At 50.6% G+C, this 25,461-nt stretch overlaps 1 protein-coding gene across 1 annotated transcript; it reads left to right on the forward strand.

The window, feature by feature from the left end:
• Window positions 1-12,241: 12,241 nt before the first annotated feature.
• Window positions 12,242-25,069, forward strand: LOC146764120 (uncharacterized). The gene is made up of 2 exons (XM_085565555.1): window positions 12,242-12,332; window positions 22,226-25,069. Exon 2 carries the CDS (start codon window positions 22,259-22,261, stop codon window positions 23,426-23,428), a length of 1,170 nt encoding a protein of 389 aa, XP_085421681.1. The 5' UTR covers window positions 12,242-12,332; window positions 22,226-22,258; the 3' UTR covers window positions 23,429-25,069.
• Window positions 25,070-25,461: the final 392 nt, after the last annotated feature.

Here is a 25,461-nt window from a genome sequence, read left to right on the forward strand (position 1 = left end):
GCACGGTGACTACATGTGGCACACAGGGCAGCTGGAGGATCTTCCACATCACCACGGTTGCCTGCAAAGGACAGAGCAGCCTGAGACAGCGCTCAGTGCCGAGGTGTCCGTGTGGCAGGGCCCGAGCACAGGAGGGAGATGCCCGGAGAGACACAGGGGGAGCACCGGGCCTGGTGGCCCTGGAGCTGCCCCGAGGCCAGGTTTCAGCCCAGCGCCTGAGGCAGGGAGACGCCGTGGGGGAGGGAGGATGGAGAGCTGCTGGAAAGGTGGCCTTGGGGCCAGCAAAGGCAGAAACTCACAGCCAGGGCAAGGACAGCCGTGTGGTCCCCATCGGAGGTGCACGTGCTGTGCTCTGGCCAGCTCCCCAGCACATCGAGGAGCACGAGCATGGCCGGCTCTGCAGTCCTCAGCGAGCACATGATGCTCTTCCACATGGCCAGAGCAGCTCTGTGGGGTCAGAGCTCTGTCTCAGAGGAGTCTGGGACACAGCAGCGTGGCCTGGGCGGCAGCGGGGAGCTGAGCTGCTCTGCCAGCCCTGCCTCTGCCCACTGCCCCTCACTGGCAGCACGCAGGCAGCCCAGCCCTGTGGGCACTGGCCCCTGAGGGGCAGGGGGGAAGCATGGCAGCACGCTGGGGGGCTGGCAGGGGCCAGGGCTGGCAAAGGGAGCAGCCAGAGGGCCCTGGAATTCTCTGTGTCAGACACCTGGGACAGGCTGCACAGGGGGAAGGGCTGCTGAGCCCTGAGCCCTCTGGGCAGGTGGGCCCCGTACCTGTCACACAATGGGGCCACACGCAGGAGAGCCATCACCACGTCAGAGGGCTGTGCCTCTGTCAGATCCAGAAGGGGCCTGTACAGATTGTATTCAGGAAACTCATTGGCCATGAGCCACTGGTGGATGTACCTCACCATGGCGGGCACCTGAAGAAGGAAGGGGAGACTTGGAAAGCTGCCGGAGGAAGGAATGTGCCCAGCTGCCCCAGAGAAGTGCTTCCCTTGCCTCCACACTGCCATGGCCTCAAAGGCTCCCAGGGAGCAGCAGGTGTGGCTTGGGAGGCCAAGCAATTGCTGGGAGAAGAATAGCCAGGCCACAGGCTGCTTACTTGCTTTGGGCTGGAAGGACCCTCCTCCACAAGCATATCCAGCAGGGCAGCGCTGGTCTTGGTTTTGAAGATGGGAGAGTACGCTCTGAGCACGGTGCCCATGGCGCTGCTCTCTTCCTCCCGAATCCTCTTCATGAATTTGCAAACCATCTGCAGCAGAAGGGCAAGAAGCCCGGGATGCTGCATGGAGTGCTCCGAGCACAGTGCTGGGCTGAGCAGTGCCAGCAGGCCCAGCCCAGGTGGGGATGGCTGCAGGTACCTGCGCTGTTCTGCGGAAGCGGCCCCGGGTGCGTTCCTGCTCTCGTGTGCGCTGCACGGCTGCACCTGGCAAAGAGCGAGCGCAGCCCGAGCTGAGGGGCTGCGGGAGAGGCTGGAGAACACAGCCCAGCCCTGCGCTGCCCAGGCAGGGACAGCCCCGCGACGGCCCAGGGCACGGAGCGCGGCTGTGGGGTGTCTGCCCGGCCCCTATTCCAACCTGTCCATGGGCATGGCCCCAGGAGATGGGATGGCATGGCATGGCATGGCATGGCATGGCATGGCATGGCATGGCATGGCATGGCATGGCATGGCATGGCATGGCATGGCATGGCATGGCATGGGGCCAAGCTGGCTGCAGGCACCAGCCCTGTGGCCCAGCTCTGCCACTCACCCTTCTGCCGTGGCTGGAACTGCTCCACCTCTTTAGGCTGCTCTGCTGGGGCAGATCCAGGGCCTTCTTTCTCCTCCTTCCCCCAGGCCAGCTTGGGCACGCTCGCAGGTCTGTGCTCTACGACACTGCCTGGATTCATGGCTGCTTGCAGAAGGTGAAAAGGAAAAGGTCCAAGTCAGCAAGTGCTGCAGTCATGCCTTGAGGGCACCTGCAAGAGTGAAGTCTTGGCAAGGCTACAGGACGGCAAGTCCTGCACTCTGGTCCTGGGGGCTCCAGCCACAAGGACAGGAGACTCCTGTCAAGGGCAGTGAAAAGCAAATGCCACGGTCTGCCCTCGAGGGCAGCTGCAGAAGAGATGCCTCGGGAAGGCCAGGGGTCACCAAGTGCTCTGGTCTGGCCACGAGCTCACCTGCAGGAATAATACCTTGGGAAAGCTCTGGGTCAGCAAGGAACAAGTAGCTGTGCGAGGGCTCCTCACAGCACCGCTCTCTCGCGTCCTCTCTCGTCGTGTGCACTGAGCACTGTGGAGTGTAACTGTAACTTGTAACTGCCAACACCTCTGCCAGAGCGTGTCACCAAGGGCCCTTGGAATCCCTGCCCCGTTCCATTCCACGGTGACCATGCTGCACCGTGTCACCAAGGGCCCTTGGAATCCCTGTCCCGTTCCATTCCACGGTGACCATGCTGCACCCTGTCACCAAGGGCCCTTGGAATCCCTGTCCCGTTCCATTCCACGGTGACCATGCTGCACCGTGTCACCAAGGGCCCTTGGAATCCCTGTCCCGTTCCATTCCATGGTGACCATGCTGCACCATGTCACCAAGGGCCCTTGCACGCACTGCCACCTGCCCTGGGGCCACCCCCAGCCCCCCAGAGTGGCCCAGGTTGGAAGGAATGCCTTGCCCCAGGTGTGTCAGACAGCCCAACAGGATCTTTAGGAAGGGCTCAGCCCATCAGCAAACGCTGCCCTGCTCTGCGGGCTCAGAGCAGCAGGAGTCCCCGCAGCTGCCGACGCAGCCGCGGCGGGAAGGGCACGGGGCCTCCACAGAAGCTGGCACGGCCTCCTCGGGACACGTCCCACATGGTGGCCGTCCTAAGCACGGCCGTGGGACACAGACCAGGAACGTGTGGGCCAGGGCAGGAATGCTGCTCTGAGCCCTGGGGCCCGGGCAGCGCTGACAGCAGCAGGTGAGGCACAGTCCCTGCCCAAGCAGAGTTCCCCCGAGCCCTGGCAGCACCGGTGCCCGTCTCCTGCCCAGAAACCTGTGCCCCAAAAGGGCTTCTCTGCCCGAGGGCAGCCAAAGCTGGTGTGCACTGGGGGCTGTGCTCCGTCCTACAGGGGCTGTTGGGAGCAGCACCTGGAGCAACTGGTGGCAACACTTGGTGAGTGTCAGATGTTGTTGCTCCTTCCTGGGATGATTTTTTCATGGAAGGGATTAGCAGCAGCACAGAAACACCAACAGCTACTGAACTTCACAGGACAAAGAGACTCCACCAAAACACTGTCATGTTTCCTTGTGCTTTTGTGTCTTTCTTGCACTCTGAAAGAAGAAGAATTGGCCCAAGCCCTGCTATTCAAATCTCCAGCTGCTGTGTGTCTGCCTCTGGCAGCTCCCTGCAAACACAACTGGCTGCCTGCTCAGCTGGGCAATGGACGGCCACAAACAGGGAGGGCCCTGGTGAACATCTCTTTGGTCTCGTGGGGCAGCGAGGGCACAGGAGACAAAGACTGCTCCTCCCAAGTTCATGGGCAACAGAGAGATTTTATTTCCCAAGCCCCCCCTTACACAGGGCATTTGAAAGACCAGGCCTGGAAGCTCTCATTGGTTTGAGCTCCATGCCCCTTCCGGTTCTGGCCCGTGAGGTGCCTGCAGTTTTGGGAGATATTTGATTGGTCAAGACCCCTGTCAATCATGGGAACACCTCACCCTTCTTTTCTTTATCAAATTCTGTGTATTGTTCTCTGTCACCCATCTGCAAGGGCCCTTTGCCAACATGGTGACAGAGGACAGCGTGCATCTAATTTGCACTGGAGCTGCAGCATTTCCCTCCAGGAACTGTTAGGGGAGAACTCAGGCCACAGGCATAATGCTTCTTGGTTACAAATTGAACTTATCTCTAAAAGCAGAAAGCTATTTAACCCTGAGCCCATTTAACCCTTAGAGAAAAACCCAATTTTAAAAAAAACCTTTAAGCACTTGATCCCTTGGGGAAAAACTGAACTCCCAGAAAACAATCTGTAAACAGAAAAACTGTTTGTAAACATGAGAAATAATTTGTAAACAAATCAAGTCCTTATATGAACTGTCCATGAGGCAGGTGATCATTTGTAATGCTGTCTGTGGTTTCCAGTGTCCATATTTTAGGCAGCTGTATTGTACTGTTGTAGGATTTATTGTAAAACATGAGAACAGACTCAGAGGGGAGGAGGGTGTACCCTCAATCCAACCCCTTTCCCCTTTTTCGTTGTCTAAGTAATAATAATAGGATTAGAACATGGATTTTGAATACTATTAACTTATGCAAAATTTCATCCACGTTTACTGATAATATTTTTCTTTACCAGCCAGGTTCAGGGTGAAGAACTTGATTGGGAGATGTTTTGATCAGGGCAAGGAACTTGGTTAGGAGACATTTTCTGTATTTCTATTTTTTCTAGTGCAAACCATATACTTTTTTCCCTTTGTTCAAAGTTAGAAATTTTGTTGTTGACTTTAATAGCTGACTTTTAAAATGATGACAAGTGGCAGAATTTCAGTGAAAAAACTTTGCAACTGCAATTTGCTTATGATAAATCGATGTTCTATGTGTACCTCAGTGGATATTCTTTGAATCATACCAGTTTATCTTGAAACAATGCAAGAATAATTACTAGAATATTAAGAAAAGACATGTTAATACACATACTAGGACATCTTTAAGACAATGATTTACTGAAATATGAGTATCAATTTAATATCGATATCCAACTGAGATGGACAAAAACTCTCTAAGGGTTTAAAGTTAGAAAGTGTATGTTTATTGAGACAGCCGGGCAGTACATGGGATAATTCCCTAATGCACACTGCAAAAATCACAGGTATTACAAAGCTTTTTTATTTGCCGAAGTCTTGAATACACAAATATGAATGCATATTCATATCCCTGTCACTTCCTCTGCTCCGCTTCATGTGCTAATTGGCAAAAAGGCAATTAAGCATGTGTAGTTCTGTTCCCTGAAATGAGTTGGGGGTCCATTTTGGGGAGGGGTCTCCAAAATGAAGAAGCAAAATAAGTCTTCCTCGTTCTGACCTTTCTGCCTTTCCCATGCATACGTGACAAATGAATCTTTGCCGTTTTCCTGTGTTTAATGGATCCCTAAAGTATGGGAAGTCTGCAACTGTTTTTGTGCCCCTGAAATCTATCACCAGGAACGGGGCTGGGATGTGCCCTGGTGCCTGGGACATCATCAGGAGCGGGGCTGGGATGTGCTCTGGTGCCTGGACATCACCAGGAGCAGGGCTGGGATGTGCTCTGGTGCCTGGGACATCACCAGGAGCGGGGCTGGGATGTGCTCTGGTGCTTGGGACATCACCAGGAGTGGGGCTGGGATGTGCCCTGGTGCCTGGGACATCACCAGGAGCGGGGCTGGCTCTGATGCTCTCCGGTGCCTGGGACATGACAAGGGGCGGTGCTGGCTGGGGTTTGTTTGGTGCCTGTGCAATCCCAAGGGCAGTGTCACAGCGGGGCAGCTCTCAGTGTCCCCAGCAGGTCACAGTGTCCAGGGCAGCCCGTGCCAGCGGTCACTGCGCACACGGGGCAGGCTGGGCTGGACAGGGGACGGGTCAGAAACGCTGCCCTGGGACTGGGGTCTCCCCCTGCCTCTGGGGCCCAGCCCCTGCTGGGAGCGCCTTGGGCAGGGCACGGGGCTGCTGCTGGGCCAGGGGGACAGGCCGTGCCCCCTGTCCCCTGCTGCTGGGCCAGGGGGACAGGCCGTGCCCCCTGTCCCCTGCTGCTGGGCCAGGGAACAGGCCGTGCCCCCTGCCAGCTGCCCAGGCCCCTCTGATGCCTGTCCCTCGTCCCTGTGGCTTCTGTCCCCACCACTCCCCACCACCTTCACTCCCTCTGTCAAAGCCCCACTCAACCCCTTCACAGTGACCTCTGGAAAGAAAGAATGAATGAAGGAAAGGAAGTGTTGTCTGTTCACCCTGGCTGGATGTCAGGCACCCACCAAAGCTGCTCTCTCACTCCCCTCCAGAGATGGACAGGAGGGAGAAAACAGAATGAAGGCTTCATGGGTTGAGCTAAGGACTGCGACAGATCACTCAGCAAATGCCATCATGGGCAAACTATTTTCAAAATTGGAGATATTAATGGAATTTTTGCTATCTGGATCAGGGCAGGATAGTGAGAAGTAAAACAAAGCTTTAAAAACACCTTCTGCCCTTTCCTCCCTCCTTCCCATCTCTACCTCCCCCCGCAGTGGGTGCAGGGAGACAGGGAATGGGGGCTCTGGTCAGTTCATCCCCTGTTGTTTCTCCTGCTGCTCGGGGGGAGGAGTCATTCCCCTGCTGTGCCAGGGGTCCCTTCTGGAGACACTTCTCCATGAACTTCTCCACGGTGAGTTCATCCCACGGACAGCAGTTCTCCACAAGCTGCTGCAGCGTGGCTCGCTCCTCCATGGGCTCACAAGTCCTGGCAGGGCCCTGCTCCAGCGTGGGCTCCTCTCCAGGGGTTTGCAGGTCCCTGCCAGGTCCCTGCTCCAGCACAGGTTTCTCATGGGGTCGCAGCCTCCGCTCAGGCATCCCCCTGCTCCAGCACGGGCTCCTCCAGGCGCTGCAGGTGCATCTCTGCCCTCCGTGCCCTCCATAGGCTGCAGGGCCAAGCTGCCTCCCCAGGGACTGACCAGGGAATCTCAGGGCAATCAGCTCCAGCAGCTGGAGCAGCTCCTGCCCCTCCTGCCCTGCCCTGCCCTGGGGGTGTGCAGAGCTGTTCCCCTCACAGGTCCTCACCCTGTTCCTCCCTGCTCACAGCCACAATTCCAGGATCACCCATTTCCTTAAATCTCTTATTCCAAAGGTGTTACCACCGTTTCTAACTGGGCCAGCCTTGTCCAGCAGCCAGTCTGTCCTGGAGCCAGCTGGAATTGACTCTGTGGGACATGGAGGAACAGCTGCTCTCACAGAAGCTGCTCCTAGATCCCCTGCCTTACCAAAACCTGGCCATGCAAACCTGGTATAAGTATGGTAGGGTTTTTATTACCACTATTAATTCTTATTATTTCTATTCTCTCAATTTTTTGCTATTAATGGTACAGTTGTTATTATTATTACTAGTATTTTTAGTCTTTTGGACTCTATATTAATAGTGGCTAGATTAGAACTGGAAACAAAGGTACTTCATTGCAAGTAGCGGTTAGAGTTTTGTCAGCCTCTTTCCCTGCCCTGTTCTCTGTCATTGCTGTGTGTGAAGCTGCTGCTGCCAGGCCTCCCTATTTCCCTGGTTTGAGAAATTCCATGGCATTGCTCACATGTCAGAGAGGGCTTATTCCATTCAAACACATGCTCTTAGCTCTTCGAGTCCCATTGTTGGAAGCTTGTTTTCTAACATTGTTGACTTTCTCAGCTTCTGTTAATATTTGTGATTTTATAACAAAATGTTCTTGGATGTGATTGTGCAAGATTCTCTAATCAGCTTCCAGTTTGCTCTTGGGTTTCTTACCGGCGTGTCCGAGCTGAAGGCAGCATTTTGGGTGGGAGGCTTCAGTGGGAGCTGGGATTGCCTCGGCAGCAGCTGGTTTTGCAATGTGAGCAGCGCTGACAGAGATTCCGTGCGCTGAATATTCCGCCTGGTTGGAGCCGCAGTGCCCGGCTGGAGGGAGCCGCGCCGGGCGCTGCGGGTTGTGCCGGGCCGGGCAGCGGCCGCAGCCCCGGCAGGGCCCGGCCGTGGACACGGAGCCTTTGCTGGGCAGGGCTCGGCCCTGCGGCGCCGGGCGGGCGGTGCCGCTCCCGCCGGGAGCCTGCGGGAGCCGGGACAGCGAGAGAGCCCGGGCCGAGCATCAGCCCCGGGGCACGGCCCGGGAGGGGGCACAGCCCGGGGGTCCCGCAGAGCCTCCCTGCTCCAGAGCCGCGCCTGCCGCAGCGGGGCAGCTGCGGCACCTGCGGGGCGCGGAGGAGCCGCAGGCGGCGTTCCGAGCGCTCCTTCGGGGCAGGATTTTGTCCCGCTGCGGGGAATTCCCGCGGGCCGGGCGGGCCGGGGCCGCTGCCGAGCGCCGCCGCCTTTCCCGGGAGCCGCCGGGCAGAGCTCTCTGCTCGGGGCTGGGAAAAACACCTTCACTGCCCTGGGAACATTTAAAATGTTTAATACAGGACAAGAGGAGACAAGGGCCATAGAGCAAAGGTTGTTAGGGCCGGGTGCATCTCGGCACTGAGCCAAGAGCACACGGTTATCTCCGGAGATACCCCTTGAATACCTTTTCCCTTACACCAGCCGGTTGCATATTCATAGTCCCTTATGCATAGTAAACTTTTTCCCAAGCTAGTTTGCATATTCCAAGAACTGTTCAGCATGGCTCCTCCTCGGTTCCACCTTTTTAGGGCATGTGTATTCCTTGGTTGTGGTTTTGGTCCTTTTTTATCATCATCTTCAGTTTTGGCCCCGGCCCACACTGCCTTCAGACGGTGAGTGCTGATGGTTGGCAGATCTGTACAGGTGTCCTCATCCTGTGCTCACTGGATGTTATCCCATCCAAGCAGGAATTTTAACACAAGCATGCTTCTCTCAGCTATGGCACTACTGTGTCTGAGCTTAATGAATGAACAGCAGAAATAAAAACTATATAACAAAGTTATTGTAACACCACACATATAATTTCCAATGGAATATTGGCAAAAAGCCAATATTATAATATGTATCTATGACAGGGCCAAGGGCCGGGTGCCCGCTCGGTGGCCCCGGGACAGCAGAATTTTGGGGTCCCGGTGCTGGCTGCCGGCAGAGCCCCGGCGCTGGGCCGGGGATGCGTGGGACCCTCCCGCGGTGGGGTTGGGCTGCCCGGGGCAGGCGCTGCATCGTCAGCCCGGAGCCACCGGGGATCGCCCGGTACCGGCGGGGCGGGGCTGGGGAGCGGAGAAGGGCGGCACCGGAGCTGGGGAACCCTCTGCAGCCTGCGGGGTCGGACAGACCGATAAGGGGGTCCCCGGGAGCCTGGAACGTTGTGAAAAACGCCAATCACTTGGTTTTTAAAATTTTAAACGTTTAATAATAATAAAATGGTTATAAAAATAGTAACACAATTAGAGTAATCAAATTTAGAGTTAGGACAATTACAAGACAATAAAAAGCAAAAAATTATAGATGTCCAGATGCTCTCGGACACTTAAGCCAGGACAAGCATGCCTTGTGAACAAAGGAATAACCTTAAAAGCAATAGCCTATTGCATATTCATGTATCTCATACATGATGCATAAAATCCTTGCAAATTAGGAACTTTTCTGGATTTTGTCAACTTCTTTCCCTTAATCCTGGTGCTTCCATAAAGATGGAGACAAGATGGAAGAATGTTTGTCTTTTCTGATAAGGAGGTTGTAACTCTTTATGTGCCCCAAGTCACCGCCATCCCTGTGTGAAGAGTTTATTGATTATCTCATCTCTTGCTTGAGCAAGTAAAAAAATCCTACATCGCAGAGTTTCTATTTTAATATTATGTTGTTACCTAAAACTCTATTTAACACACTACTTAAGAGAATGAATACAGCATAACTTTCTAACATTACACATATAATATTCATGGTAACATTTGTGAAAAGCCAATCATAAAATAAGCATTCTACACAGAAAGTGTTGAAATGGTAAAACCAGTCAAAACCCCTTAGGAATTGGAAGGAAAACCAGAGGCAGTGGCAGCTAACACCTCTGAAACCCGTGGCTTTTGCTCCTCTCTTTGACCTGAGAGCTTCCTGGGCAGGGGCGACTCTTCCAATTGCACCAGCGTGGCCATGGCTGGGAAGGGCAGCGAGCAGATGGGTTGAGCTTCTCCTGCCAGCCCCTGAAGTGCCAGCTGTCATTTGTGTGCGCTGAGGATTCCCTTCAGGCTCGGAGCTGGCGCAGCTGCTCCTGGGCGCTGCTCGCCCGCGGGCGCAGCGGTGCTGCAGCCGCTGTCCCGCACACAGGGAGGGCTCTGGAGCCTCCCAGGGCACCAAGGAGCGGAGCAGGGAACGTGCCGGGATCTGCTGCAGGACCGTGGGGCTGTGGGGGATCCTTCGGTCTCTTGGATGGGGCAGGGAGGGGGCAAATGGAATCAAGGTGAGACAGGGATCAGGCAGCCCCACGCCAGGCAGCATTTTCTCCTCTGAGAGCTCCTCTGAGCTGAGCGAGCTGGTGAATCCTGCGGAGCAAATGAGACCCGGGAGCGAGGGAAGGGCTGGCTGGGAAGGAGTCAGATAAACCCAGTGGGTATTTCCCTTCCCAAGGGGCTCCTGGGGAGACAAAGGAGACAAGAAGGATTCCCCATCTCATGACATTCCCTTTTTTCCTTCAGTAGCCCTATTGCAGTCACTGCATACAAGAGTTTAGTTGATCCCTTTGATGCCAGGGAGCACCCAGAACTTGAACCTCGCTGGATCCAGCCCTGTCTGCCTATCACCAAGCAGAGGGAAAAGATAAAGAACCTGGGTGGGGGTTGAGCCAAAATGGCATTTTGCCACTTCTGATCTGCTCCCAGCTTTTGCAGCAGGGCACCAACCCCATCGCTGCAAACCACTCCCTTTTGCAAGGCACACGTGGACCTCGCTGGTAGCTCAGGGCTCCTGAAGGGGCTGCTGCAGTTGGCAACTGGAGCTGTTGTTGAACTTTTCACATTGCTTAACCCCCCCATTCAAATGCCATCAACTGTCTGAGGAAGGACACAAAAATATTACCCTGGAGGGGCCAAAAACTTGGAAAAGGATGAAAGAAATGTTCTGATGATGACAATGACAATGACAAAAAAACACAATTTATTTTTGACAGCAAATGAGTACCCACAGCCCTCCAGCCCTCCCAGACTGGCAGCCGAGTGGGGCCATTTCCATGGCATGAGGAGCTGGCAGTCTGCAGAGAGAAACCAGAGAGCCACGGTCAGTCACAGAAGGCTCCTGTGCCCCTGTCCCACCACGGCCTGTGCCTGGGCCAGGCTCCTGTGTGCTCAGAGCCCAAACCTCCTGACCCATTCTCCGTTTTTAGAGAAGGGCAGTGTGGTAAGCCACATTCCATCTCCTCTGCTGAAGCACAGCCCAGCAGCCTCCTCAGCAGCTGCAAGGGCGGGATGCCCGTGTGCCTGGTTTCCTGGCTCCCCGGCAGACCAGGGGTTAAACATTGGGTGTCTCCTGGATTGTTCCCGGAAAGGGCCCATCTCTGCACGCAGCTACCTTTTTTCATTTGTAAATTAGGTCTTTCTTTCTCTTCCAGCTGTGGTTTCTCCAGCCCTGGCTGCAGCCACTGGTCATATAAAACTTTAAGAATCTTTTTCTACAAGCACAACTGACTTGATGTATATTTTACAAAATCACGAATTGTGCCATAACATATATTACAATGGGGCTGCGGAGATCCCCCTGCAGGTCCCTGGGGATGCAGAGATCCCCCGCAGGTCCATGGGGATGCAGAGATCCCCTGCAGCCCCTGGAGGAGCCGGGCTGGAGCTCGGCGATGCCTGAGAGGAGCTGTGAGCCCGCGGGCAGAGGGGCCCCGCTGGAGCAGCCTGTCCTGGCAGGACTGAGCCCGTGGCACAGTGACCCACGCTGCAGCACTCGGAGGGGGCTGTGCCCAGGGGATGGACTCCGCTCCGAGAAGTTCCTGGAGAAGTCTCGGCCGGGAGAGAGCGCAGGGTGCAGCAGGGAACGACTCCTGTCCCTGAGCAGAGGGAGAAGCCCCGGGGGATGAGCTGAGCATGGCCCCATTCCCTGTCTCCTGCCCTGCCGGGGGAGGAGGTGCAGCTGGGAGCAGGGAGGCGTGGGGAAAGCTGCATTTAAGGCTCTGCACTGACTTCTCCTGCTCCTGCTCCGAGTCTTTGGAGTTTTCTGCCAGAAATCTCTCCCCTGCCCCACCCACCCACAGGGCTTCGGGCAGGTTTCCCTTTTCGGGGGAAATCAAAGCGAAGCTCTGATGCGCTAACGAGGGGCAGGAGAAGTGAGGCTCCTGGGCTTCCCGCAGAGGCGGAGGCACGGGAGGCGCAGGGCCGGGAAAGCCGTGGCGGGAGGCGCGGAGAAGTTTGTTTGTGTGGGCAGCTCAATCCCGGCTCGGCCCGGGCCCGTGCCGGGGCTGTTCCTCATCTCCGGCTTTCCCCTCACGCAGCCCGGGGGCGCCGAGAGCGCGGGGCGAGGCGGGGCCGTGCGCAGAGCCCGCCCCGAGCTCGCTGCCATTGGCCGCCGGTGCCGTCAGTCGCGGTTGCGGCGCGCTGATTGGTGGGAGCGGGGCGCGGCGCGGCCCCGGCGGCGGGCTGAGGGCGGCCGTGGCCGCGCAGCGCCGCCATTGGCCGAGCGGCTGTGCGGGCCCGGCAGCGGCGGCAGCGGCCGGAGCGCGGTGAGGCGGCGGCGGCGGAGCTCGGAGGCGGCCCCGGCGCAGGTGGGAGCCGCGCTGGGCTCTGCGGGGGCTCGGGGCCGGCTGCGGGCGGAGGGGGCGGCAGGGGGCTCCGGCGGCTCGCCGGTGCCGTGTCCGGCCCGTGCCGGCCCCGGGCTGAGGGCGCTGCGGGAGCGGCTGCCCGCGGTCTCCTTCCCGCCGGGGCCGGGCAGGAGCCGCTGCCGGAGCAGCGCTGGCTCGGCCCGGCTGCTGTGGGTAGGACAGAGGGGCTGCCCCGCGGCCGGGAGCGGGCGGGGAAATTCCCGTCGCCGGAGGTTCGTGTGCCCGGCGGAGAGCGAGGAGTCCTGTCAAAGTGACTTTATTGCCGAGCAGGGGCAGAGGCCGTGGGGCATTTGCCGTGCGCTCTCTGCCGTGGCTGTAGTCCGCAGCCTCCTTTTTATCCTCATTTTCCCGGCCGATCTCCCTCTGCCTTTGCCCACCGGCTGAGTTCCTTGGAAGGTTCCGACTTCCCGATGCGCCTGGAGCCTGTCCTCGTTAATGTGCACCCTCCTTTTGTATAACAGCCGATATTCATGGCTCTGTTAAGTCTTTGTTCTACTCCTCGAAGTTCGGGAATGTAGCGGGACTTTGAGCAGCTCTCTGGGTCAATTTGTAACATTTATTGGAACTGATGGTTTCTCCCCTTATCTACAGGTGCCCGGCCCTATCTCCAGGCAGATTCACTCCTTGACTCTGTTTTGTCCTTCCCGGGTCCTCTTTGGTTTTGGGATTATTCTCGGTGCCCTCATTCCCTGTCCTTTTGTAGCCGTTTGTGGATCAGGAGGCCTGGCTGCCACCTGCATGCCCTGGCTCAGCTGCTGGATGAGCTGCACTGCCAAGGTGTGGAGCATGGTAAAAAGATGAGAGTTGCTGCAGCACAGAAGAGGAGAAGCAGCATTCCTTTATCCCCTGGTGTGCTGGGGAGCCAGGAAAGCGTGTCCCATTCCCATCCTTTCTGTGTTTGGACCAATACATAAACTGCTCTCCTATTTCCTTTTTATCTTTTTTAGCAATTTTCTTGTCATCTCTTTGCCAACAGCAGTTTGAGCCATTTAGTTTTCCACAAACTCCTCCTTTTTCTGCTAACAGATAATCTGATCCCATCCCCTGGTGAAATGTTGTGTTCCTCATTTCAGTGGCTTGGTCGGCAGGAAGGTCAGGAGCTGGAGTTGTCTGGTTGGTTCTTATTCCGAGGACAGCTTGTAATCAAATTATGCCATTCAAATGAAAAATGGGTTCTCTGTCTCCTGATATGAATTTGTGAGAAACGCCAATCACTTGGTTTTTAAAATGTTAGAAGTTTAATACTAGTAAAATGGTTATAAAAGTAGGAATACAATTAGACTAATAAAAATTTAGAGTTAGGACAATTGCAAGACATTAAAAAGCAAAGACTTGCAGATGTCCGGATGCTCTCTTGGGCACTTAAGCCACAACAAGCATACCTTGTGAATAAAGGAATCACCCCTAAAAAAATACACTGTTGCATATTCATATATCCTTCATGGTTATGCATACATTTTATTTAAAACAAGTAACTCTGTCTGTTGTATGTCAGCTGTTTTTTTTAATCCCCACAGCATCCTCCAGTCTGAGCATGGCCTGAAGAAATTAACTTCTTCTAGTAAGAAATCCATAAATTCCTCTTGTCTGGAGAATTTAGGTGTTCCTTGAGCGAATTTAGGTGTTCTCATTCCTTAACCCCCCCCCCCAACACACACATGCATATTTTCTCTTTTAAGTACTAAAGCTTAATTTTATCTACAAAGCTACGTTTACCATACTATTAAGATGTTCATACAGCACAAGTTATCATTATAACATAATACATGTAGTAACTATCTGCACAGAGCCATATAACATGCATTTTTCACAAAATCGTTTTGGTTCCCAGGGGCTGGTCCATGGTGTTGTAGGATTTGTTCTGGTGGCTGTTCATCTTTTCCCCATGTTTGGGCGCTCCCTCAAGCTGGGGCTGCATCAATTGACCATTTTTTTTCTTACTCCTTCATCATATACTTGAATTCCAACTGATTTCCCTGAACTTGTTCTAGCAAAACCCCCAGTGCTCTGATACACCCTGTACAGCACAGACAGGGACAGGAGATGTTGGAGTGGGCAGAGGGATGATCCCCCCCTTATTTTAGTGAAGTTTTCCCAACATTCTCCATTTGCTGTTTCCCTTTGCAGCTTCAGCCATTTCTGTTGCAGAGTCAGAGATCCTCAGCATGGGCTCTGCCTTCAGCTGTGCAGATTCCATCTGTGCAAGCAGGCAGAGCTTGGGGTGAGGGGCAGAGGGAATCAGCCAATTCCTGCCCCAGGCAAGAAGAGCCAGGTACATTGTCCCCAGTTTGCCCCAGCAGTGTTAATTTGCATTTCTAAAGCTCCTCCTGGGTGCCTGGAATGCAGCTTCTCTTCCACAGCAGCCTTCAGCAGCCTCAGTTGTGCCCCCCCCCCACAACCTGCTGCTTTTTTTTCCCCTTCAAATCATTTCTTTACTGTTTATGAGTTAAAGGGTCACCTTTAAATCTCATCTAGTTTTGAAAATTTTGAAAAACTCTAATCACTTGGTTTTTAAAATTTTAAAAGTTTAATAATAATAAAATGGTTATAAAAATAATAATACAATTAGAGTTAGGACAATTACAAGACAAAAAAAGCAAAGAATTACGGATGTCCAGATGCTCTTGGACCCTAAGTCAAGAACAGCATGATTTGTGAACAAAGGAATCACCCTTAAACAAAGACACTTGTTGCATAGTCATACATCCTTCATGGTTATGCATACAACCTATTCTAAACAAGAAACTCTGTTGTATGTCAACTGTTCCCTTTAATCCCCTGGCATCTTCAAGTCTGAGCAAGGCCTGAAGAAATTAGCTTCTCCTGATAAGAAGCCATAAATTCCTCTCCTTTGGAAGATTTAGGTGTTCTTGGAAGGGAGCATCTCATTCCTAAAAAGAAAACTCCCCCCACATACATAATCTCTATTTTAACATAATGTTGTAACCTAAAACTACACTTAACACAATACGTAAGGGAATTAATACAGCATAACTTTCTAACATGACACATATAATATTCATTGTAACGTTTGCGAAAAGCCAATCATAAATATGCATTTTTCACAATCCCACCTCTTACTGCTCAAGCCAAATGATTTATAAAGAATATTTCCTGTCCTCTTGATTTCTTTGGACTCTGTTGGTAATCAAATAAAACATGGGATTAAACAAAGAAGAAATATCAAAACACTTCTAACACATAAAAGGAAGAATCCTAATTTCTTCCACCATCCCATTCTCAATACATTACCCCACCTGCTAGTTTTATAACATTATTTTCCCATTTTTGGACTGATACCTAGGTCATAATTTTTTTCTGATATCCTTTGTTTTTTCCAGGATGACATCCTCATTGCCATCTATTTTCAACAATCTGTACATCCCATTCTTTAGCCAATAAATAGGGTAAAGCCAACCTATTTTAATGCACTGCAGGTGATGTTTGGCTTTGCAGACTCCATATTAATTCCAATGCCTGAGCAGCTTTGTTTATTATCTTCTCTATAGCTGCTTGGAGTAATTTAATATGATTCAGGATATAATTTGGGGTTAACACAGAGCTAGACTGCTGTGCTTGTTTTACCTTTTTTTTACTAATTGTCTCTTCACCGAATCTTGGACTATATTTCTAAGATCAAATGTAAAACAAATCCATCTCTCTCCTTTTGGACATTCCATGCCCCAAGTATTACTACTTTTTCCTAAGTTCTTTGTATGTGATAATTTTCCGCCTTTTTCCTGCAGATACTTAATTTGGATGGGTTATAACAGTGCCTGTTGACATGGGTGTGTGTAACAAAAAGGAACTTTGGTTTCTTTCCATGTGATACTTTCTGTAGCATTTGTGACACGATCTTGCTGCTATCTCAGAAGGGAAAAGACAACAAATGAGAGACAGAAACAGGAATGACAGAGGTCTGGCGTGGCTTATACCCCCACCTCCCCTGCCTGTGGGGCTGCTGCCCACAGCAGGTACGTGTGATCTTCTCGCTGGTGAGTACAGTGCTCAGTCCAGGCTTGCCCTCTGTTTCCCTTGTCACTCCTTTTTTACTCATTTCCAGGCAAATTGGTTTTGACACCTTTTAACTGTGGTTTTCCACCATTCCTCAGGTATCTCTCAGTCCACAGGCATTGATAATCCCCATCTACAAAAGCAATTTATTACTTCAGTTTTTGAGGTCTTTCTGTATAGGGGATTGATTCAGTACTCAATACTTCTTGCCACGAGAACATAGATTTTGTGAGCTACAATGCCAATTATTCTCATAATTTAAACATTCACTTATAACCCAGCTGCCATGTCCAATATGGGGATGAATCAAATAAAGTATACAGCATAGTATTAATGGCAATTTCCCTTCTTGCCTGTACAAGCCACAGGCTAAGGCCAGACTATAAGAACTCTTTGACTCAAACACTCCCGATCCTCCTGTTTGAAGTGGCAGTGTTCCTCTGCCAAGGAGGTGTCGGAGGCGTCTCAGGGCTTATTCAGGCAGGGCTTAGAACCAGTGATGCAAGCTTTGCCTTATTTCTCAGTTAGGTGTTATTCTTTGTACCTGCCTTGGATCATTTGGCTCTTCCCAAACCATTACCACCCAGTCCTGGTTGAAAGTCAATTTGGTATCACCTGGTTTAGATGTGATAGTCCATTCCTCACGTTTCTTCACCAATTCTTTTATTTTGCTGGCATGAATTCACCCTCTTTTCCATGGTTGGGATTGCTGCTTTAGTAGTACCTGGAAAGGACTTCTTAATAACACAGTGTTAAAAGAAAAACAATACTGCATTAACTTTCACCATTAGTTTTCTTCAAAACTTTCTGGGTTTAACTAAAAACTTTTTCTATAGCTGCTTCTTCTTCTTGTATCCAGCTGTGCTAATTGCTGCAGAGGCCAATTCTTCTTCTTGTGAGCTATAATTAGTTAAATAAAAAAAGACTAGCCCAAATTTAACACAAGATGTATCACATCTCTTGGTTTTTTGCTTTTTAGGCAACATCCAACTGTTTTAGTCTTACAGCCCCATTCTTCAAAACAAAAGCCTCCTTTCCTTAACAACAAAAATCAGAAGGAAAAAAAAGAAGTCTTGTTTAAAAAAATAAAGCACATTGTGAGAGTCAGCTATCTCTGCTTTGATCTTATCTCTATTGGTGGTCCAGCTCTCCCTCTTTTTCACAGCTTTGCCTTTGACTGTACTTCCTCACTCCCCTCCCCTTGTTGTCACTCTGTCTAGCAGGAATGGGGGAGAACTTACAAATAGCTGCAGTATGGGGACTTTGGGGCATATTTCGCTCTCCCTCTTTCTCTTTCTCTCTCTTTCCCTTTCTCTCTCTTTCTCTTTTTCTCTCTTCTTCTCTCTTCTCCCTTTCTCTCTCTTTCGCCCTCTTTTTCTCTCTTCACATTTCAACATCCACATTCCAATATCAGTCCACTTTCTAACATTAGTCCTACATCCTGGAGAGGTGAGTCTGCCAATCACCTCTCCCTCCTTTTTCAACTTCCTTACAAATTTAATTACTGTTGTTATGTGTGTTCTGCAGGCTTGTAATTCACGGCACCCTCCACCAAGGCTACCAGCTACCCACAGCTGACAGTGCTAAAACTAAAGACTTATTTTGCTGTCACAATTTTCCATTCACAAACTTGAAAGGGTTGTAGGAACAAGGTAAACAAAAACTTACTTCTGAAGTGATCTTGCCTGCAGTAAAAAATTTAAGGCAATGCTTGTTAGTGCAATATAATTTGCAAAGAAGCCAAGGTTTGATTTGGGAAGGGCATCTGAGGACACAGAGCATGAGTTTTACCAATCTATAATTTGAAGAGGGAATAGACAAAATGTGGATACAGTGGGGGAGACAGCAAGTAAGGAATTTATCTCTGCAATACTCTCTTTTTGACTGCCAGGAGACACTCTCTGAAGAGGTTCTTACAGTACAAACAATAACTGGATGGGAAGAGGCACTCTTGAATTTAAGCTTTGATGTCAAAATAGGAAACTGCCCCTGAGCACTGCAGTGCTGGAGCACCCTGCCTGCAAACTCACCAGAGGCAAGCCACTGCTGCCACGCTGCAGGGCTGCCTGCAGCACAGAGGGAACCATGGCCCAGCCCTCCCTGCAGGCCTGGGCAATCCACACAAGGAATCACAATTGCTTCATAGCTCTCTAACTCATTCAAGAAATAGGAAACTGTAGTAAACAGAGATCTCCCTCACCATCTTTTTCATATGTGTGTGTCACACACCCACTGTGACGCTGGAAGTAACAAATTGTTTACATTAGAAGATACTGAAACTTTTTCTTCATCTAGCTTTGTAGTTTCCCTTTTCTATATGTAGCCACCTCCCATTCTGGGAAAAAATGAGCCCTATGTTTTTTACAAGTGTTTTGTATGCACAATTTTAATTTCTGTTCTAGATACACTGCAAGTAGTTAGCACTTCCAGAAAAAACAGCAAACAAACAAAACAAAAAAACGAAGAAAGCAAAACACATTTGGGTACATGAAAAAGGACTGGTTGGAAGGAAAAATGTTTCTCATTGACCTACCAAGCAGCTGGTGTTACCTTTATTTTAACTTTACACACTGAGAACACTTGATTGAACAGCCTGCATTGACTCAAATTAATAGCAGGTTTTGCTATGTCACAGCTGTAAACTAGTTTTTCAAAGTTAGTACAGTAAGATATGTATTTCAAGATAAAAATCACAATGCAAATTGGAAGAAATTTAGTACTGCATGAGGTGTGCACACAATTAATTTACCTCCAAAAGTCAGTTTATGACTTTCCTCTACCAGGATTGCAGTAGCTGCTATAGCTTGAATACACACTGGCCAGCCTTGATTTACTGGATCCTGTGGGAACCCCAGCCTTGTTTTGGGGCCACATGTGGTGGTGAAATTCCTCCTCCAACCCGTGCTTCCAAAGAAAAACTCCGCAGGCTTAGCTGTTCGGTCTCAAGGCAGTTTATTGCTAGTTATCTAACAGATTATGTTCTTGGTCTGCAGCTATTTGATCAGTGGCCTGGGTAGAGGCACACACACACCCTGACATCCTCTCTATCTGCTGTCTTCTTCGTCTCTCTCCCCGCCCAGGGTTGCTGCTATCTTTTATAAGATATATTACGTATAACATGTTTACAATTATTCCCCAATACCTACTACCTACGTTGCCAAGTGTTTTTCTATTCTAAACCAATCTGTGAGTGCCAACATCACCAAAAACATGGAGGTAAGGAAGAAGAAGGAAGAAGGATGGGTTCAGCCCACTTTCCTCCATCTTAGAACTTCTGACCCCCATGTACAAAGTGAAAACCCCCCTGTACATGTGCTAAAACCCCCCTGTACAATACTAAAAAATATTTCCCTCTACTTTGTAACTACTTTTACTATACTATCTAACCTTTTGTGATTGCTTGTTCCACCTCCAAAGTTGGTAATTCATTCCATGGCTCAAACTCAAAATCACAGTTGTTTTTCAGCTGTCTGCCAGGGTCTAGAATGCTTCTGACCAAGGCCTGGAACCTCTAAAAATGTCTGAGAGACATTTTGAGTTCCCACAGGATCCCACATCTTTGATAAATAAGCCATGGGTCTCTTTACTCCTCCCCACTCTTGAAACAAAACCCTATTTTGAGCTACCCCCTTTTCTTCATTTACATACAAATGAAAGGGTTTTGCTAGTGAAGGTAAGCTTAAAGTTGATATTGGGGCTAGTTTTAACTTCAGTTTTCTTAGTTTTTCATTATCCTTTTTGGTCCATTTTATATCATCTCCCTCTATCAATTTTTTTTTTATTCAAAAATTTTACTGCCTGTGTATATCCTTCAATCCACAATCTATAATATCCCAATAATCTGAGTATCTTTCTGATTTCCCCCTTTGAAGAGGGAGGGGGAAGGGATAGAATCCCTGTGTTTCAGTCTGGGTTGAGCTTCCAACTACCCTTACTAAGCAAGTGTCCAAGATATTTTACCTCTGATTCTACAAATTGCAGCTTCCCTTTTGATACCCTTAATCCTTTTTCCCCAAGAAAATTCAAAAGCTTTATAGTAGCCTCTCTAACTTCAGCTTCAGCTTCCCCAGAAAGTAAAAGATTATCCACATATTGGATAATTTGTATTTCAGGGGGAGTGGGGAAAGTTTGTAGTATTGTTTCTAAAGCTTGTCCAAATAAGTTTGGGGATTCTGTAAGCCCCTGTGGTAGTTTTGTCCATCTTAATTGCTGTTTTCTCCAGTTAGTGGGTCCTTCCATTCAAAAGCAAAGATAACTTGCTCTCCTGGGCTAATGGGCAAGCCCAAAAGGCATCTTTAAGGTCCACTGCACTAAACCACTGATGCTGGGGAGGAACTTTACTTAAAAGAGTATAAGGATTTGGTACCACTGGATAGCGGGTCTGAGTTCCTTTGTTAACCTCCCTTAAGGCTTGTACCAGTCTATAGCTCCCGTCAGGCTTCTTTACTGGGAGTATTGGGGTATTATGGGGAGACATACAAGGTTCTAATGTCCATCCTTTATTAGTCCTTCTATTACTGGCTTTAAACATTCCCGTCCTTCTAAAGATACAGGATACTGCCGTACACATATGGGACAATTTTTTTTCCTCAGTTGTAATCTTTATGGGGTCAATATTTAATCTTCCCCTATTTCCCTCCCCAGCCCAAACTTCCTTGTTAATTCTTCTTCCATCCTCCTGGCCTAGTTTTAAAAGTCTAGCTGTCATCTTCCCATCTTCTGGAACAACCCCTATTCCTAATTTCACTTGTAAATCTTGTCCCAATAAATTGCTACCTGCCCCTGGGACCAAGAAAACATCCCTCATCCAAAATCTAGTTCCTCCCTCTATTACCACATTTTTAATAATGGGTACTGTGGAACTCTCTCCTTTTGCTCCTGTTACTATTACGGTATCTTTGCTTACACTATAACCTTTTGGAATATTTAACAGAAAGGTTAATTCTGCCCCTGTGTCTACCACAAATTCCAATTCTTCTTCTTGGGGACCCACTCTTGAAATTATCTCAGCATTCCCCACCTGGACCCCACCTGCGCCCCCCCTCGGCCCCATGGCCCCGCGAGGGGAATTTGGGGAGGTGGGAGTGGGGCAGCGCCAAGGCCGGGCCCCCCCGCGCTGTCCTGGCGGGAGCGGCTGCAGTGGGGACCGAGTGCGGGCGGGAGCGGCCGAGAGCCCAGCGCTGCCCCAGCCCGACCTGCCCCAGCTCCATCCCTGCCCCTGCGCTGGGATGCTGTGGGGCTGGGGAGAAGAGGGAGCCGGCAGTGGGTGCTGGGCCTGGGGGCAGGAGGAGAAGGGAAGGAGAAGCAGGCTTGAGGAACAGAATGGTCAAAGGATGCAGGTGGCAGGAGAGGGTGGGATTGTGCAGGAGAAGGAGGAATAGGAAGAGGAGTGTGAGGAAGAATAGGGACACAGGAGGAGGAGGAGCAGAAACAAGGATCACCACAAGGTTCCATCCCTCCTTGTATATATAGCCTCCCCTCAGCCCCAGGAGCATTGCCACCCCACATGCAGCACGTGACTGTTGAGGGGTTCCACGATTTTCACAGGAGTGAATCATGGCATTTCTCAGCTTTATTGGGTTAAATGTTGGTGCTTTATTTTTTTTAGGGGCTGAATCTTTATGTTTTGGAGGAATTTTTTACTGAATCTTGATGTTTGGGGAGGTTTTGATCTGTGTCTTAAAGTTTTGAGGATTTTTATGCTGAACCTTGGTGTTTTGGAGGTTCTTATAGACACACAATGCCCAATGACTTGGTGAGATGAAGTGGGGACAGGAGGAACTCCCAGTCCAAGATGCTCTGTTCTTTTTTTTTTCCCCCAGACCAGGATTTTTCATTCCCGGGGAGGAATAAAAATGGAGGAAATGGAGGAGGAGGAAAAGCCCTGGAGATCCCGCACAAGGAGTGGCAGCAAACCCAGCCCAGGGAGCTGCGGGGAGGAAAGAGCCCCCCTGAGCCAGGAAGGTGGGCAGAGATCCAGCCAGAGCTCAGAGCTGGTGGAGAAACCTCGTGGCAGGGAGAAGCCCCACAAGTGCTTGGAATGTGGGAAGGGTTTCAGCCGGAGCTCCAACCTGATCGAGCACCAGGTGATCCACACTGGGGAACGGCCCTACGAGTGTGAGGAATGTGGGAAGCGTTTCCGCTGGAGCTCCAGCCTGAGACATCACCAGAGATTCCACACCGGGGAGAGGCCCTTTGAGTGTGGGGAGTGTGGGAGGAGCTTCAGCAAGAACTCCATTCTGATCCAACACCAGAGGATGCACACTGGGGAAAAGCCCTTTGAGTGTGGGGAATGTGGGAAGAGCTTCAGCCAGAGGAGCAGCCTGATGCAGCACTCGGTAATCCACACTGGGGAAAAGCCCTTTGAGTGTGGGAAATGTGGGATGAGCTTCAGCCAGAAGGGCCACCTGATGCAACACCAGAGGATGCACACTGGGGAAAAACCCTATGAGTGTGGGGAATGTGGGAAGAGCTTCAGGCAGAGCTCTGGCCTGAGGAGACATGAGAGGATCCACACTGGAGAAAAGCCCTACGAGTGTGGGGTGTGTGGGATGAGTTTCAGCCTCAACTCCCAGCTTACGGAACACAAAAAGATCCATACTGGGGAAAAGCCCTACAAGTGTGGGGAATGTGGGAAGAGTTTCAGGGAAAGCTCAGCCCTGATTCGGCACCAGGTGATCCACACTGGGGAACGGCCCTACACCTGCTTGGAATGTGGGAAGAGCTATGGGTGGCACTCAGACCTGAGAAAGCACCAGCGCATCCACAGCGGGGAGAAGCCCTACGAGTGTTCCCAGTGTGGGAAGAGGTTTCAGATCAGCTCCAGTCTCCTCGTACATCAGCGGAGTCACACCGAGGAGAGGCCCTACCGCTGCCCCGACTGTGGGAAGGGCTTCAAGCACAACACCAATCTCACCGTGCACCGGCGCATCCACACTGGGGAGAGGCCCTACGAGTGTGGGAAATGTGGGAAGAGCTTCTCAGAGAGATCAAACTTGATCAAACACCAACGGAGGCGCCACTAAGGGGGGAAGCCCTGTGAGTTCCCCAAGGGTGGGAAGAGCTTCTTATGCTCCTCCCAGCTCCATTCCCTATGGGAGGATCCATGATGGATGATCCTGAGTGACCTTCATTGGGCAGTCTTGGTGATCTATGGGCCTGGTTATCTGTGTTGGGAAGACACTTGGCTGGGAGGCTCCACATCTTCCTCGTTCCCTGCGGGCATCTAGATAAACCCAGTGGCAGGAACATCCATTGGGGCACAGACCAACAATGAGAATTCCTTGGGGAGAGCAGATTTAATGACTTCTAACTCCATAAAATCTTTTGCATTCAATCCTATATTCTGGTGGCATCAAGGAATACTGAATGGTCTTGGAGGTATGTCCTAGGTTGACTATATGATGCTTGTATCTCCAGTTGTTTGTTGTGTTTATGGTGAATTATAATTTTTGCACCTTTAAGACTTGTTCCGAGAGCAAAGGAGGGAGAGAAGGGCAGAGTTTGTTTTCAGAAACTGCACTCACTCCTCCACATTCTTGCTCCTGGGCCGGGTTGTCTGCAGATGGACAGACAGAGGTACAGAGCTCTCCTTTGCTGTTAATTAGTTTTAGCTAGCTGTGGCAGAGAAGTTCCCTGGACTGTGGCTGCTTTTCCCTTTTCTTTGGACCTGTTTAAACCTGCTCTGGCCTGAACACCCAGAAGAGCACCGGCAGCTCACACCTGTGGCCCAGCGGGCCAGGCCTGGACTGTGGCATTTCCAGCACTGGAGGGACTGATAAGAGACTGAGTGAGCTGAGCTACAACCCACGGAGGGACTTCCTGAGTTTGTCTATCTTTTAGAGCAGCAAGAGGTTTTATTGTTTAATATTGTTTAGGTTTTATTCTTTAAAAAACAGTTTTTTCCACTGTTCTCCAAGGAGATACTTTTCCCAAACTGGCTGGGGGAGGAGCCAATTGAATCTGCTTTCCAGAGGAATCCCTTTGGAGGTTCTCTCCCAAATTTGCTCTGAACCAGGACAAGGTCTTTTCCAACTTCAGGGATTCCACGATTTTGATTTCCTATTGCCCAAGGGTGTCTTCTGCAGCCAGATGGTGGAAAAACTGGGGAAAGACCAAGATTTTGGAGACAGTGGGGTAGAAACTCCACCAAAACGGTTCTTCCCTCCACCCAAGCACGTGGATCCTCAGCCGGCATGGACATGGAAGTCTTTTTCTTTTGGCCTTGATTTTGTTTTCATTTCTCTTTATCCCTTTAAAATATCCAATATTGAAGTAAAAATAGACATTGGACTAAGTTAGTGGATGTGGTCATGGTAGGACACAGACATGGTGGGACACGTGTAAGAATGTGCCCTCTGTTGACAGAGTAAACAAGTGAACCTTTTGTTCCCTTAAAAAGGACAAAAGGCCAGGTGTTTCTCTCCTCAATTTGGTTGAAAGACACCTCATAGGACCTTGGGGACTTCACCTCAAACTTAAGGGTAGCTAATTGGACAGGAGCCAAAAAGTCCCACCTAAGCAATTCCCTAGAAAAGAAGAGAACAAAAGAAGTTAATTGCTTTAGTGAAGTGTTTTAGCAAGAGCAAGAGCCTCTGCCCTGACTTGGCTTTTCTCTGTAAAAAGCTTTTTTATTTTTGCCTTTTATTAAAACTTTTTATTCCCAACACTGTCACATGAGCCATCCTGCTTGTTTTATGCCACCTGAGGTAGCTGAGCTATCAAGGGTATAATGCTTATCTCTGAGAGCTTATAAGACCAGGCTCAAAAAGAGAAAAAGCATTAGACATGGAGAGTGACATGGGCACGCATGGACATGGAGGGGGACAGGGCCATCCCTAGGGACATGGGGAGACACAGGCATGGATGGAGACATGGGGGGCAGTGACAGGGATGGAAACATGGTGGGGAGACAGCCATGGGTGAGGACATGGTGGGACATGGCCAGTGACAAGTAGGGACATGGCCATGGCCGGTGCCATGGGAGGAACTTGCAGGGGATGAGGGGGATGCTGGGTTTGAGGGAGTTGAGGGTTCCTGTGCAGGACTTGGACCTTGC

This window comes from Lonchura striata, chromosome 36 (genome assembly GCF_050655825.1).
Source record: "Lonchura striata isolate lonStrDom1 chromosome 36, ASM5065582v1, whole genome shotgun sequence".
NCBI lineage: Eukaryota > Metazoa > Chordata > Aves > Passeriformes > Estrildidae > Lonchura > Lonchura striata.

Bases quoted from the DNA above. Each gene is read 5' to 3' on its own strand.
- LOC146764120 (XM_085565555.1), top strand. From the start codon at position 22,259: ATGGAGGAAATGGAGGAGGAGGAAAAGCCCTGGAGATCCCGCACAAGG.